At 35.2% G+C, this 16,336-nt stretch overlaps 1 protein-coding gene across 1 annotated transcript; it reads left to right on the forward strand.

The window, feature by feature from the left end:
- Positions 1 to 1,755: 1,755 nt before the first annotated feature.
- LOC127107377 (potassium transporter 3) lies at positions 1,756 to 15,584 on the forward strand. Its single transcript, XM_051044660.1, has 9 exons — positions 1,756 to 2,076; positions 3,035 to 3,278; positions 3,386 to 3,634; positions 3,776 to 3,826; positions 4,319 to 4,579; positions 4,659 to 4,711; positions 5,081 to 5,195; positions 13,153 to 13,407; positions 13,984 to 15,584. The coding sequence occupies exons 1-9, from the start codon at positions 2,032 to 2,034 to the stop codon at positions 15,084 to 15,086; spliced, it is 2,376 nt and encodes a 791-aa protein (XP_050900617.1). The 5' UTR covers positions 1,756 to 2,031; the 3' UTR covers positions 15,087 to 15,584.
- Positions 15,585 to 16,336: the final 752 nt, after the last annotated feature.

A 16,336-nucleotide genomic window follows, 5' to 3' on the forward strand; every position in this document is an offset into this window, starting at 1 on the left:
AGAACCTTCGACGTGTTTGGGAGATTGGCATAAAAAAGATTCGATGCCCAATGAGATTATTCCGACTGGAGAGACTTCGCAAAAGAGATGTGTCGTCATTGAAGGAATCGACGACAACACATCTTAAACGAAGCAGTCATACATGGTGATAGACCAACTCAACAATATATGGCATGATTTAGGTCGGTAACAACGCAACAATTTGTGTCTGAGCCACGATATTGATTGATCCATGCCAACTAGCTTTGTCATCATACGCCCAACAATAAGTTCTCATCCAACACCAATGTCAAACCACCCAAACCCAACAACCAACCTCACATCATTAACTTACCACATACACCCAACAACCAAACACCCAATTTCGTAATCCATTCATGCCACCCACCCAACAATCAAACACCCAACTTCACAATCCATTCGTGCCACCCATCCAACCACAAAACCAAGAATCAAACCCTACCCACCAACAATCATACGCATAAACCACAATCGTCTATATACCAGATGATTCATATGGGTCACTTCATTGTAGCCCCCCACCAATGACCACCCAAACATCCCATCACAAAAACACTCAACCATTGTTTAACTATAGTACACCCCAGGAACCATTGCTTCGTTTCCAAAATGATTAAATGTCCCAATTCGGGCAACTATACCATCCACAATTCACCCAGTTACATCGACCCAACTACAATAACATGGGCAACGAACTACATTACGGAAGCGCCGTTGGCCAGAGCCCCTTGACTATTGGGAACAAATGATGACACATCTATCAAATACCTTTGAAACTTACGTCGAACCTTCACACTAGCCATCGTTGGATAAGGTCAGCACGCAAAGACTCCAAACACCTTAGAAAAATCGTGGGAGACCTCGAAGACAAACTAACGCACCTGGATGTGGAACAGGGAGACGTTTCGATCGGGCCAATCATAAAATTTTTGTCAATCCCGTATAACTTTTATTATATCATGAATAATTTTTTTTAATATTATATTTCATTATTTATTAAAAAAAAATTAAAAATAAAATAAAATACAAACGTGTATGCGCCAGATGAATTGACGCATACACCAAAGGCCAAGAATAGGCGCCAACACCTTTGACACCACCATGCAATGCTTCTAAAACACGCGCCAGTGGTGCTGACGCCTCCTCTTGTTTCAAAATGGATGCGCCAGATCATGGTGCATCTGTTTTGAAAGATGGTTGTTTTAGAATTTTTTTAAAAATATTAATTATTTTAGAATTTTTTTCAAAAAATAATAATTATTTTAAAAAAAATTCTAAAATTTTCGCACTTTATTATGTTTCTTCTGGTTCCGAAGATTTTCAAAAATAATCAATGAATAGTGGTCGATTTCCACTAAAGATGACCACGTGCTAAAAGCAGACTCAGACCCAGCACGTGTGGGCATTTTCCATGACACTGACGGCGAAAAAGGTGCACCGAGCTGAAAACACTGTTAGATTCGTTTGCCAACAATGTCATTATGCACCTCATATAAACAATAAATACATTCCATACATGCTTTAATGCTTATGCATCATCGTTATCATAAAGATAGAGATTGGATTAAATACGCTACATATTTTCAAATAAGTTTCGGATCAATTATTATTTCTAACAAAAACATGCAATATTCCCTTTAACAATTTTTTTATTATATTTAATTAATAGATTGAGTGGTAATTGACACTAAATTTAATTGGAAAGTGGAATCAATTTAATTGAAAAGAGGAATCATTTGATATTAAAACTTATCTCAGCAAAATTAGTCGGATGTGAAAATAAAAAATATGTATATATAATTTTTTTTCTATTTCTGAATATTTTCCTAAAAAGAAAATTATCAATTTTTAACAGAAAATTTTCAAAGGCCACTTTGCAGAATGGGAGAAGAAACAGTCGATTATTCCATTTGAAATGAAACGAGCATGACGACGTTAAACTGATTCAATTCAATTCAACTCTCTCTCTCTCTCTAAAACTCTTGCTCTGTTCTGTTTTGGCGCTTCGCTATGAGTTCAAGCGAATCGAATAGACAGCGATGTTCATCTTCAACGGTACGTTTTTCTCTCTCAACAATCCAAACCCTAACAGAGTTGATTACAATTGTTTTTCGCCTTTCTAGATTTCGATTTCCGTAACTCTGATTCAAAGCCTTATGAATCAATGAATGTCTGATTCGGTAATAATCGGATTAAAGTTATGTTTTGATTAAATTTTCCACAAAAGGATAATTAGTGAAAAGGAGATAAGATCCGTTGTTTTTTCAAAATCGATCCTAGACCTAAACATGGATCATTGGCATGGAAACATGGTAGAGTTTTGCTGTGATATAAATTGATTTTGTAAAATTGAATAAGATTGAAAGTGAGGTGAATGTAAAATGATTTATGTTTGTATACATTCATCTGAATGTGAATTAAATAATAAATTTGAGGCTAAAAATTAGTTGTAGAGGCTAAAGTTTCAAATTCTAGCTTAAGTTTGAATTTGAATTAGTTTTGGAAGCAAAAGTGATTCTATTTGAAAACATCTAAACATATGTCAAAATCAATTCTACAACTTTAGAATAAATATTGGCTCCTCCAAAAATGGAACCAAACATACACTTAGTGCTTTAGTCTATGTCTTTTCTCTTTCGCCTGGAGCTTGTTTTATTGAAATTATTAAGTGTATGTTTGGTTTCACTTCTGAAGGAGTCAAAAGTGATTTTAGAGGTGTGTAATTGATTTTGACATGCTTGATTTTTTGAAAGTAGAATTGATTTTCCCTTGATTCTACCTGAAGCTATTAATTGTAGATATTGATTCTATAATTGATTTTTATGCTCAAATTATTTATTCAACTCAGTGTTTACACAAATGTATCCAAACATGAATAACTTTACATTCAACTTACTTTTAGCCATAATCAATTTCATAATGAATACATTCAAAATCAAATTTTGTCACCGCCAAACCAGACATTTGTTTCATTTATGTAAGTTTTTAATGTATGATTTATTTCTGTTGACAGGTGGAATGCAAACCTCAATGTAAAGCACTTTTATTTTTGGCATACCAGAGTTTGGGTTTTCTGTTTGGTGATATCAGCCTCTCCCCCCTTTATGTCTATCAAAGTATATTTTCTGGGAGACTGAAACATGTTCAAAATGAGGATGCAATATTTGGCGCATTTTCTTTGGTTTTTTGGACTCTCTCTCTTATTTCTCTGTTGAAGTATGCTATTTTCATGTTGAGTGCAGATGATAATGGCGAAGGTAAGGATTGTTATTCATTATTATTCTGAGTCTTGATCCCCTGCCCCCCTAAAAAAATCCCTTTAATGTATTAAGTGTAGTAGTACTAACGCATTCAACTTGTGCAGGAGGGATTGTTGCTTTGTATTCTCACCTTTGCAAAAATGCAAAATTTTGTTTGCTTCCTAATCATCAAGCATCTGATGAGGAGCTATTTAAATATCGCAAACCTGGTTACTCAAATAGAAATATACCACCCTCATATTTGAAAAAATTCATTGAAAAACATAAGAGCACAAAAATTATTTTGCTTGTTTTTGTTTTACTTGGTGCTTGCATGGTAATTTGTGTTGGTGCACTCATGCCTGCCATTTCAGGTAAGGCAACATCTTTTTCTTCTCACAAACATGTCAGTTTTGTCTGGTAGAAAATGATCTGACTGATGTTTTACCTTGTACTTTTGTTTACCGAGCATTACCTCTATTAGTATCTCTAATGATCAGATTTTTATCCTGCAGTTCTTTCATCTGTTGAAGGGTTGAAAATTGAAGCGAAGATTAAAAATAATAGTAAGTAAAACAATGTATTCTTCCACCGAACAGTTTTAAATGCTCAAAGCTTAAAAGCTAAGCACAATAAATGAATGAGTTAATATATCAACAAAGACTAAAAAAGAAGATACCTATACCTTAAATTTAAAAAGTATATATTGGGAGGTAATTCCATAAATATGATGTTCACTATCTATGACTTCTGTTATGTTCTATAACCTACACTATCGCTCCTGTTATACTCCAAACTCCATGTCTGGTGCATGGATTGTTTCAAAGAAAAAAATCATGGTGTATTGGGTAGGTTCTGCTATGTAACATGGAGAGTTGTTTACAAGAAGTTCAGTAAAGCTTGCTATCCAGTATTCTTCAGTATTAACAAAACCACTCTAGGATATTTATTCTGAAATTTCACACTAAATTTACCCCATGGTTTTTAATGTTTCAAATATATGTAAAATGCAGCATAGGTGATTTTTCCATTACAACGCACGCTTCTAATCTATGCAGGTATGGTGCCTCTTATTTCCTGTGTTCTACTGGTTGGACTCTTTGTTCTGCAACACCGTGGCTCCCACGCGATTGCTTTCATGTTTCCCCCCATAATCATCCTATGGTTACTATCTATTTTCATGATTGGCATTTACAATGTCATCAAGTGGAACCCAAGCATATATCAGGCTCTTTCTCCATATTATATATATAAATTCTTTTGGGTTACAGGAAAAGGTGGTTGGACTAATCTTGGAGGGGTATTTTTGTGTGTTACAGGTCTGTGTCTTTTTTAAATTCCATCTTCTGCTTGGGCGTCATTCTTAGAAATACTTAATGTTTTTTTGCATAACTTCAGGAAGTGAAGCTATGTTTACAGACCTTGGGTACTACAAACAAGCACCTGTAACGGTAGGTGCAGTTAATAAGTATTAAGTAGGATTTCAATTTCATAGTTTAATGGTGAAGTTCCGTTCATCAATGTGTACCCTACAAATAGATACCCGGGATTGATTAGCATTATTTGACTGCCGGTTTCTTTTAGGGTGGTGAAGGTTTCATTTTGCCAGTGACTCAGTTTGTATACCTAGTTATAATATACTTTTCAGACCTGGACACGTTAGATGTGTCTTTTACATGTGAAAGAATTAAATTGTGGTATGAAACCATTTAGGATATAATCCACCTTCATCCAGAATGCCTTAACTCTTACATTAGTGTTTATTTTATTTTTAAAATGATCGTTTTAACTTTTAGTATTGTATCCTTGTTACCATGCAGGCTGCATTTTCTTGTATCATTTACCCATGTCTAATTCTCCAGTACATGGGGCAGGCTGCTTTTCTTTCAAAGAATTTGTCTGCAGTACCTATAAGCTTTTATGCTTCTATTCCAGGTCAGCTAATGTAAATTCTATGAATAAATTTCTGATAGGTCATGTTGATTTCTGGAAGAAACAGAACAACATTGTGTGTGAATTTGAAGTATTAGCTTTTGATCACTGTATCCCATTTGATAATTATGAACTGATGCCAATATCGAACCCTATTACATTCAAGTTCAGGCAATGCTCAGCCAATTTATGTGGCTGAGATTTGATAGATAATTTTAACTTTTGAGGTTTTCTTATCTAATAGGATTATTCCAGTGGTGAGTTATATTTGGGATGGCTCTATTTACTAATACCACATATTTTTTTATTGAGCAATAACCTTTTGGTGTTCTTATATCCTTAACATTAAGTTAGTTTATCCTACATATTCTTACAATTCCATCTATTATTATAATTATATTAGAAAGTCCTGTTTTGAAGAATTGTTGTTTATCAGTTATTGGTTAAAGTTTTATATTGTTGGAACGATCTAGGGATTAGACTGAATATCTAGGGATTAGACTGAATAGGATTATGTGCAATACTGATGGCTGATGGCCGATTTACTGTCACAACAATTTCATAGGATTTTCACATTGTATCTTCAAATCTTCTAGCCCTTGTTTCATCCATAATACTTCACGAATTTCTAATGCCATAGCCTTGAACTATGCTTCAGCGCTTGATTGAACAACTATGTTTTGCTTCTTACTCCTTCAAGCAATAAGGTTTCTACACAAAAAGGTACAATAGCGTGAAGTAGATATTCTATTTATCACTGAACTTGCATAATCAACATTAATGTAAGCCTTCATAGTTAGACTTTCACTTCTTTTAAACAAGATTCCTCTCTTTGGAATGACTTTCAGATATTGTAAAAACAAAGTACTTACGATTGAGAGGATGATAACATTTGTTCTCTCTTATGCTATGAGGATAGCCCACAAAGACACATCTAAATGCACGAGAATTCCAACTTAGTTCGGTGTTGCTTATGGACATGGACAAAAGATAAATACTTGAGATTTGAGACCCAACATTATAGAGATGGAAGGAAAAGTGAGATTATAAACTCAACATGACTAACATTACCTATAGTATAATAATATAAGATGACACATCATTAATTAGAAAAGCAACTGTCAAATCTACTTTACCTCAATATTAATTTTGAAGAGACATTTGGAAGAGAAGAGCTCGAGCGGCTTCAAATAAATAACGTATTTTTTTCTTTATTTCCGCTACACCATTTTATTGTGAGGTGTTCACACATGTGAATTCATGGATGATGCCATGTTTATTGGTAAAGCTGGAAAAATTATGATTGATATATTCTTACCATTGTCAGAACATATTCTTTTAATACATTTTTCAAATTGTGTTTGTACCGTATTACAAATTTGAATAAACAATTGTCTGGTTTATTTTCATTCTGGTTTATTTTCATTCTGGTTTATTATTCATCAAGAAAATCCAAGTTATCCAAGAACAATCATCAATAAAAAAAACAACCCATCTCACATCTGAAATGTTAGAAATAAGAGCTGGTCCCCAAACATCAGAATGAATAAGATTAAATGGTTTAACACTCTTAGTATGCCTCAAAGGAAAAGTAGTTTGGTTATGTTTAGCAAATTGAAAATGTTACATTTAAAAGACTTAATAAATTGTTTTGAAAATATGGATGAAAACATACACTTCATTAATGAAAAAGAAGGATGACCAAGATGCTTATGTTGGAGCCATATTTAGGAGGCAAAAGTAGACACTGATTGAAAATGAAGTGCAAAAGCCGTTATATTTTATTCGTCAGCATTAGGCTGGTTTATATAGTGAAGATACAATTATTACAATTGATTTTCTTCTTAATGGAGAATAAAGAAAAATAAAGGTAGTATTAAAGACAATAATAAAATCGGAAATAATATATTTTCCAACACCCCCCCTCAAATTGGTTCATAGATATCTATCATGCCCAACATGTCTATCAAATACTCAAAAGTAGGCCTTGCCAAACTTTTGGTCAGGATATCCGCAATTTGTTAACTTGAAGTCACGAAGGGTAGACATATGATTCCCGCATCTAACTTCTCCTTTATGAAGTGTCGATCAAACTCGATATGCTTGGTTCTGTCATGTTGAACTGAATTATGAGCTATGCTAATAACAGTTTTACTGTCAGAGTACAATTTTCATCTTAAGTTCTTCTAGGACTCTAAGGATCCATAATCCTTCACAAATACCTTGAGACATAGCTCTAAACTCGACCTCTGCACTACTCCTTGTTTCTTGCTCCTCCATGTCACAAGATTACCACAAACATAGGTACAATATCCAGAGGTTGCTCTTCTATATGTGACTGAACCTGCCCAATCGGCATCGGTGAAGATAGACACATTTTTTTCACTAGTCTTCTTAAAAAATAATCATTTTCCAGGATTTCTCTTCAAATATCTCAGTATCCTATAGACTGCCTCAAGATGTTCCTCGAAAGGAGAATGCATAAACTGACTCACTACACTGACTGAGAAAGCAATATCAGGTCGGGTGTGTGACAAATAAATCAGTTTCCCAACCAATCTCTGATATCTCCCAGTATCAACAGAAACATTACCTTCTCCCCAAAGTTTAGCATTAGGATCCATAGGGGTATTTGCAGGGCGACATCCACTCATTCCTGCTTCTTTCAACAAGTCTATAATGTATTTCTGCTGTGAAACCATAATATCATTTTTTGACCGAGCAACCTCCATACCTAGAAAATATCTCATGAATCCCAGGTCCTTGATTTCAGAGTCTACTGTCAATTTCTCTTTTACTCTTGCCATTTCCACTGTATCGTCTCTAGTAAGGACAATATCATCAACATAAACAATCAGGACAACAACTTTCCCATCGTGGGAGAATTTTGTGAACAAGGTGTGGTCAGTCTGTCCTTGGATGTACCCTTGTTTCTTCATGGACTGAGTGAATTTTTTAAACCAAGCTCTAGGGGATTGCTTTAATCCATACAAAGACTTATTTAGTTTGCACACATTTGATCCAAATTTGTTTTCAAAGCCAGGAGGAATGTCCATATATATTTCTTCTTCTAGATCGCCATTAAGAAAGGAATTCTTAACATCTAACTGATGCAAAGGCCAATCCATGTTAGCAGCAAGAGACAAAAGAATTCTGACAGTGTTCAATTTTGCAATAGAAGCAAATGTCTCCGAGTAATCTATACCATAGGTCTGAGTAAGCCTTTAGCCACCAAGCGAGCCTTGTACCTTTCAATTGACCCATATGAATTATACTTCATAGTAAACACCCATTTGCATCCAACTGTCTTCTTGCCATCTGGTAGTGACGTAACATTCCAAGTTTTGTTCTTTTCAAGAGCTTTCATCTCCTCAAGTACAACTTCCCTCCACTTTGGAATTTCTAAAGCAACCTGTACACTTTTTGGAATTTCTACACTAGACAATTTTGAAGTGAAGGCAGACATAGATGAAGACAAATTTGAATCTGATATAAAATTGGACATGAGATGTTTAGTGCAAGATCTGACAGGTTTTCTAATGGCAACAGGATCATCTATATCAGGATACAAAATACAACTTTCAGAAACAGAAATAAACTTACCTTTTCTTTTGTTAGGAAATTGATCATTCCACGGTTCAGATTCCTGGCAGTGTTGAGATGTGGACTTGTCCTTTCCTTTATGGTGCTTTTTCACAAAAATCTTTCCTTTCCAAGTCATGTTTCCTAATTCAAATTTGTTTTGTTGAAGTGACTCATTATTTTGTGGCATTTCAATTAGATCATCATTATCATCGTTTTCAGGATTCTCATTGTTTTCTACAAAAGAAAATGTAGGCTCGGATTCACAAGGTTCCTTACTCATGACAGGAGTAGGATCAAATAAAGAATCATGGCCATTTTCTGTTGGTGCAGGTGTAAAAATCTTAGAATTTTGTGATATTGGCAAAGATAAGTTATTTTAAAAACTCATGTCCTCAATTTGAAATGAGTATTCGTTTATCTCCCTCCCTTGAAGATGAGTGTCATCAAAAAAAGGTTTATTTTCAAAGAATGTAACATCCATAGTGACAAACATTTTCTTATTTTTTGGATCAAAACATTTATATCCTTTTTGGATTGGGGAGTATCCAACAAAGACACATTTTATAACACGTGGCTCAAATTTTCCAACATTTTTATGTTCATGAACAAAGGTTGTGCAACCAAAGATTTTTAAAATCAAATCAGTTAAAACACGAGTATTAGGAAAACATTTTTTGAAGACATTAATAGGAGTTTGAAAATTGAGAATTTTGGAGGGCATTCTGTTAATTAAATACGCAGCTGTTAAAAGAGCTTCGCCCCATAAATAATTTGGTACTTTATTTGAAAAGAGTAGAGCTCTAGCAACCTCTAATAAATGTCTATTTTTCCTTTCGGGCACTCCATTTTGTTGAGAAGTATTAGGACATGAACTTTGATGTACAATCCCATTTTTTAGAAAAAAATCACCCAGGATAGTGTTAAAATATTCTTTGCCATTATCACTTCTAAAAACTTGGATGTTTGTTTGAAATTGGTTCTGCACCATTAAAACAAAATTCTTTATAGCCTGACAAACATCTGATTTCCCCTTTAACAAGTACACCCAACATACTCTTGTATGGTCATCTATAAATGTGATAAACCATTTTTTGAGAGAGAGTGTACTTGTACAGTTAGGGCCCCAAACATCACTGTGTATAATAGAAAAATGTTTTGATGGTTTATAAGGCTGTATTGAAAATTGGGAACGATGATGCTTTGCAAATTCACATGTTTCACATTTAAACGAAGAAAAGTTCTTATTGTGAAATATCTTAGGAAATAAGTGTTTTAAGTAACGAAAACTAGGATGACCTAATCTTAAATGCCATACCATAATGTTGTCATCTTTATTATTCAAAACAGAAAAAGACTTAAAGCAGGAACTTATTGTTTTTGAAGGTAGTTGTGATGCAGATCCAATGTCAAGGTAGTAGAGTCCTCCACTCTCCTTAGCACTGCCAATCATCTTTCCCGAGTTCAAATCCTGAAAGACACAATGAGATCGGAAAAAATTAGTTTGACAATTTGTATTTTCGGCTAATTTACTGACGGATATTAAATTACAAGATAAATTTGGAACATGAAGGACATTTTTAAGAGTTAACATTGGAGAAAACAAAACTGACCCTTTACCTGCAATGGCTGAAAAAGAGCCATCTGCGATTTTTATTTTTTGATTACCTGCACATGGACTATATGAAGAGAACAAAGTAGATTCACCTGTCATGTGATCGGAGGCTCCTGAATCTACTATCCAAGTATGACTGGGACTGACACTAAGAAATGCATAATTACCTTTGTTGCTATAGAGCAAGAAGGGGTTGGAGACTCGAGGAGTTTGTACAGTCTGTCTAGTTGCTCCGTAGTGAGTGGAAACTGAGACGAAGGAGGTTGCTGCCCTTGATCAGAATTACTAGCCTGAAATGCACGACCACTTTTCTTCTTCCAGTTAGGAGGTTTGCCTTTGAGCTTCCAACAAGTTTCACGTGTATGCCATTCACGCTTTCAGTGATCACACCAAGGAACTTTGTCTGACCTTCTTCCCTCGTTAAGGTTCCTAGTAGGCAGAGCTGAGCCTTCAGATTCAAAATTTCGTGGTGTCTTGCCCATCATAATTCCTTGTCGTGCCTCTTCCCTTATTTCTGCAAAAATTTCACGAAGAGTTGACAATGGTACTTTTCCTAAAACTCCACCTCTTACCTCATCAAGGTCTTTATTGAGCCCAACGAAAAACATGAATACACAATCATTTTCTTGCCTCTTGAGAAACAAAACACTGTCTTCTGTACATCTCCAATTGTCATCATAACAGAGATCTGACTCTTGCCACAGTGTTAACAGTTCATTGTAATAAGCAGTTACACTCCTGTCACCTTGTTTCACATGCCATAACTTTGATTTTAAATCAAAAATTTGAGAGGAGCTTTGAATATCAGAGTATGTTTCCTTAACAGCTTCCCGCACATCCTTTGCGGAAGGTAAAAATATGTAAGACTTACCTATTCCAGTTTCCATAGAGTTTACCAGCCACGCAATAATGAAGAAGTTTTCCGACTTCCATTGTTTGTAACGAGGGTCTCCTGTTGCCGGTTCTACTACTGCTCCTGTTAAGAAATCAATTTTTCCGTTGCTATCCAATACCAATCGAACGGTTTGAGCCCATTCATTATAGTTATTCCCATTCATTTTAGGGATATTGACCTTGAGGGAGTATGAGGAACCCTCTTGATCATTACCTCCTATGTTGGAATAACCGTAACCAAAAACAATGTCTTTCCTGTTTCCATTGTTGCCGTCATTACTGCCATTGTTTATGACCACCGGCGGTTCCTCATGTACGCCATTTCCGCGGCCACCGCCCGATTCAGGTTGTGGTTGGTCGTCATGGTTGGATCCAGTGTAGGCCTGTGATGGGGAAGACCACCTGTTGTTGTTATTCGCCATAAGAGGCTAAACGGGTATGTGAATTGGGTCGAACAAAAATATGTTGAGGAAAATTTTATGGTAACCCCTAACCCAACAAAAATATGTTGAGGAAAGCTTTATGGTAACCCCTAACCCAACAAAAATAAGTTGAGGAAAGCTTTACGGTAACCCCTAACCCAGTGCTCTTGATACCATATTGGAAAAATTAGGTAAAAGCCTCGTCAGTCTTAGGCTGGTTTATATAGTGAAGATACAATTATTACAATTGATTTTCTCCTTAATGGAGAATAAAGAAAAATAAAGGTAGTATTAAAGACAATAATAAAACCGAAAATAATATATTTTCCAACACACTTCATTAATGAAAAAGAAGGATGACCAAAATGCTTATGTTGGAGCCATATTTAGGAGGCAAAAGTAGACTATGATTGAAAATGAAGTGCAAAAGACAACACCTTCTGATCGGTTCATGCATTAGAGAGATAGTATAACCCTCTGTGTTTCTTAGCAATTCCAATTGTATTCCCCGTTGCAAGATCCTGAAAAGCACAATGAGAATAATAAAATATAACTGCACAATTATTATTCTAATTATTATTCTTTGAAGCTTACTAATAGAGATAAAGTTATTTGATAGACCGGGAACGTGAAGTATATTTTTCAATTTAAAAGATTGATGATCAATGTCTCCACATCCATCAATCCACGTATGAGAACCATCTGCAGGAATAATTTTTTAAATGCCTGTAGGAGAAATATTCTTCAATTCTAAGATGGTATCACCTGTCATCAGTCCTACGTCAGACAATATATGGTCTGAACATGCGTTTATAAGTAGGGGAAATCCTCACCTTACAAGGTAGTTTTGTTAGATTGAGTTAGGCCCAATCCCACATTCTATGTTATCAAAACCTATCCTAGGTCCCTTGCTGGGCTTTCAGCATCGTCCACGCTTCGGCCTCATTGAGGCCCGAGCGTGAGAGGGGTGTTGGAATTTCCGCCTTCATTGTGGTCTGCCCCCTAGTCCCCTAAATTACGGTATTTAGCTTGCCTTCATTGCAGCTTCCAACACCTTAATTGTGTTGGGTTTGAAGGGGTGGATTTAACACCACATTGCTTATAGATATAGCTTGTGTTGTATTTATAAGTGGGGACAATCCTTACCTTATAAGTCGGTTTTGTAGAGATGAGTTAGGTCTCATCCAAATTCTAAGACTACTAGATACTACTCGATACAAATTGTATTAGTAACTAGTTTAATTTACTCCTTCACTAACTAACCTGTCAATTGTTCATGCTGGTTTATGATATATGGTATCAGTGGAATAACATGACCTGTTAGTATATTGGTTACTAGTATGCAAGAAATATTACTCTAGCACATAAAGCAAAATAGTTGAACTGACTACGATGTCCTGCAATATGTTTTCAATGAGAATGTAGTGATGTTTTTGTCATTTTGTAGATGTCTTCTTTTGGCCGGTATTTGTGTTGGCTGCTTTGTCTGCAATAGTTGCAAGTCAGGCTGTCATCTCTTCAACATTCTCAATTGTCCAACAATGCCATGCATTTGAATGTTTCCCTCGTGTTAAGGCAATACAATCCAGAAGATGGATCAATGGTCAGACGTATATACCAGAGATAAATTGGGTTCTTATGGTAATCAGCCTGGCTGTGACATTTGGATTTGGAGAGACAGGCCGTATAGTATATGCTTATGGTAAGCTGTGTTACAATGGTATTTAAAATCCCTATTTAAGAGTTCACGGGTCTTCATACTTTTGTTATCTTCTGGCTATTTAATTCTATTTTTTTTCAGTAATTTTTTAAGACAGAACTGCATTCTCTTATGTATTACATGGTTTTGAAATATGATTCTCAATCCACTGATAATAGTTTAACATACTCAGTGAACCATATCATGCCAACCATATCGAACTCGTAAAAAAGTCGTTAGAAGTCAGAATTAGCACAAGGCCATAATTTTGATTTGCTATCCAGATAAGACTTTCTTACACTATCTATCTATGACATGTTAACACATCATTAAAAGAGTTGACTGATAAATGGTGTCTAATGATTTCAAATTCTTTGAACCATGTGGCAGCATATTAATGGATGTATCCCTGCTAGTGTAAAGATATACACTTACACTAGATGAAAATTAAATTGTGTTAAAATGGCTAATTATGTAATGTAGAAGGTCCGATAATTGTGATAGATTTCTGTTCTTTTAATTTCTGGATAACTGTTTCATTCACTGCTGTATTTCAGCTGATGATCATCTTAATTGCAGGGATTGCATGTCTGATTGTGTCATTTGTGACTACATGGTTGACATTACTCGTCATCAACCTTGTATGGCATCGGAGTCTTATAGTTGCTGTGGCATTTCTCTTAATCTTTGGTTCAATAGAAGTCCTCTTTCTCTCTTCTTATTGCATGAAAATCCCAATAGGTGGCTGGGTTCCAATTGTGCTCTCCTCCCTCTTCATGGTTGTTATGTATGTGTGGCATTATGGTTCTAGGAAAAAGTATTTCTTTGATATGCATAACAAAGTTTCGATGAGGGGGGTCCTTACATTGGGTCCTAGTCTTGGGATTGTAAGGGTTCCAGGGATGGGCCTTATCTATACTGAATTAGCGTCTGGAGTTCCTGCCAGTTTCACTCATTTCTTGACAAATCTGCCAGCTTTCTACCAAGTGGTTGTTTTTGTTTGTGTTAAGACTGTCCTTGTGCCTTCTGTGCCCCATGCAGAACGTTATCTCATTGGTCGAATTGGTCCGAAATCCTATCGGTTGTATCGGTGCATTGTTCGATATGGTTACAAAGATGTTTATAGCCATGAAAATGATTTTGAAAATGAACTGGTGATGAGCATAGCAGAATTCATTCAACTGGAAGCTGAAGGTTGTTCTGGAAACGTAGATGGTACTGCAGATGGCCGTATGGCGGTCGTTAGGACGTCTGGGAAGTTTGGAACAAGATTGCGAGTGTCAGAATCTGCTGGCATTGAAGAAGGCGACAGTAATAATCTTCCCGGAGCTTTGACCGTTACTAGCAGTAAATCTCCAACATTGAAGAAGCTTCAGGCTATGTATGAGCAGGAATCACTTGAACTCAACACTAGACGCAGGATTAAATTTGAGCTTCTAAATACAATATATAGAGATCCACTAGTAAAGGAGGAGCTCATGGAACTTGTGGAAGCCAATCGCGCTGGAGCAGCTTATGTAATAGGTCATTCTCATGTAAAGGCCAAGTGGAATTCTTCCTTTATGAAGAGGTTTGCTATAAACCTCTACTCTTTTCTTCGGAAAAATTGCCGCTCCCCAGCTGTTGGACTAAATATTCCCCAGACTTGTCTGATTAAGGTAGGAATGAATTACCATGTCTAAACATTAAAATGCTGAAAATATCGTGACTGGGGATGTAATTTATGCAAGCCAGAAAAAATGCCACCTTGGCTTTCTCGACCAGCAAGATTATGCTACTTTGGTATATTAAACTGATAGGGATGTTATTCAAGAATCTCCTCTTGGCATTGTTGGAAGAAAAAGCTGCATATAGTTGCCAAGAATTTTGACTCTGATGGCGCTGACTAGGCATGTGAATTACTAATTTGTTGGATAAGGAGTTATGTTGGGGGGTCCTTAACCTGTTTATTGTGTTTTTCAGCTTCCCAAATTACACTTTTGAGAGTCAGGTCTGTCTTAAGTATAGTTTTGTTGAAATACTTTGCATGTAATCATCTAAAGCTGCCTTTGTACTTGTATGGAAATTTCTTTGATCATTTTTGTAATCCTCCTCAGCGTCGCAAAACAAGGAAATGATTTGTAATCAGAAAATGAAAAGTTATACATGAATATATATATATAGACCTTTCAAATGTCCCATCAGTATCCAGGTGGTAGGTTTGAGTTTTTGATTTATTTATTAATCTATTTTGGCAACTACAAAATTCTTCTTACAGGTTTGTCACTTTGTTGGCTTTGTTGAGTTTACTTCAACCAGTTTTTTTAGCTGTTCCTTCTATATACTCTCAAACATTCTATCATTATTGTTTAGCTGGAAGTTCATTGGACCAGTTCCATAAAAATATACTATTTTATCAATTATAAGGATGTCTAGTTCACATCATAAATTATGAACATGAAACTTAATGGTTCATGATAAAAATAGGTATTTGGGTAACAGATCATTGATACGAAACAATGATGAGTGCCAGTATAACAATTGAAATAAGCTCTAGGAGTGGACAAATTTACTGTAACCGACCATAAACCGTGTTATCCGTAAAATATAACATGCATTCGGACGGTTACGAGTTGTCGGTGTTTTTGGATATAAATATTATTTTCGGGAATGTGACGTTGGAATTTACATATTCTCTTGTTTGTTTTAAGTTTTGATAATTTATATCCGGATACTTTTTATTTCCAGAAATATGTTTTGTTTATAAATTTTTTCTTTCTTATTCTGTCAAAGGATGAAAGTCTTATATTTTTATGGGAATATAAAATAACCAACCATAACTTCACACTCTCGTATTATTTTAACACATTTATTTTTAATTTTTTAATTTTTAAAATTTAATTAAAATAAAATTTAAAAATATTTTTGAAAATTTTATTGATTTTAAAAATAT

This window comes from Lathyrus oleraceus, chromosome 7 (assembly GCF_024323335.1).
Source record: "Lathyrus oleraceus cultivar Zhongwan6 chromosome 7, CAAS_Psat_ZW6_1.0, whole genome shotgun sequence".
Classification (NCBI taxonomy): domain Eukaryota; kingdom Viridiplantae; phylum Streptophyta; class Magnoliopsida; order Fabales; family Fabaceae; genus Lathyrus; species Lathyrus oleraceus.

Coding starts and splice junctions, on each gene's coding strand:
- LOC127107377 (XM_051044660.1), top strand. CDS start 2,032: ATGAGTTCAAGCGAATCGAATAGACAGCGATGTTCATCTTCAACG. Junction 2,077..3,034: donor AGCGATGTTCATCTTCAACG/GTACGTTTTTCT, acceptor TTCTGTTGACAG/GTGGAATGCAAACCTCAATG. Junction 13,408..13,983: donor CCGTATAGTATATGCTTATG/GTAAGCTGTGTT, acceptor TCTTAATTGCAG/GGATTGCATGTCTGATTGTG.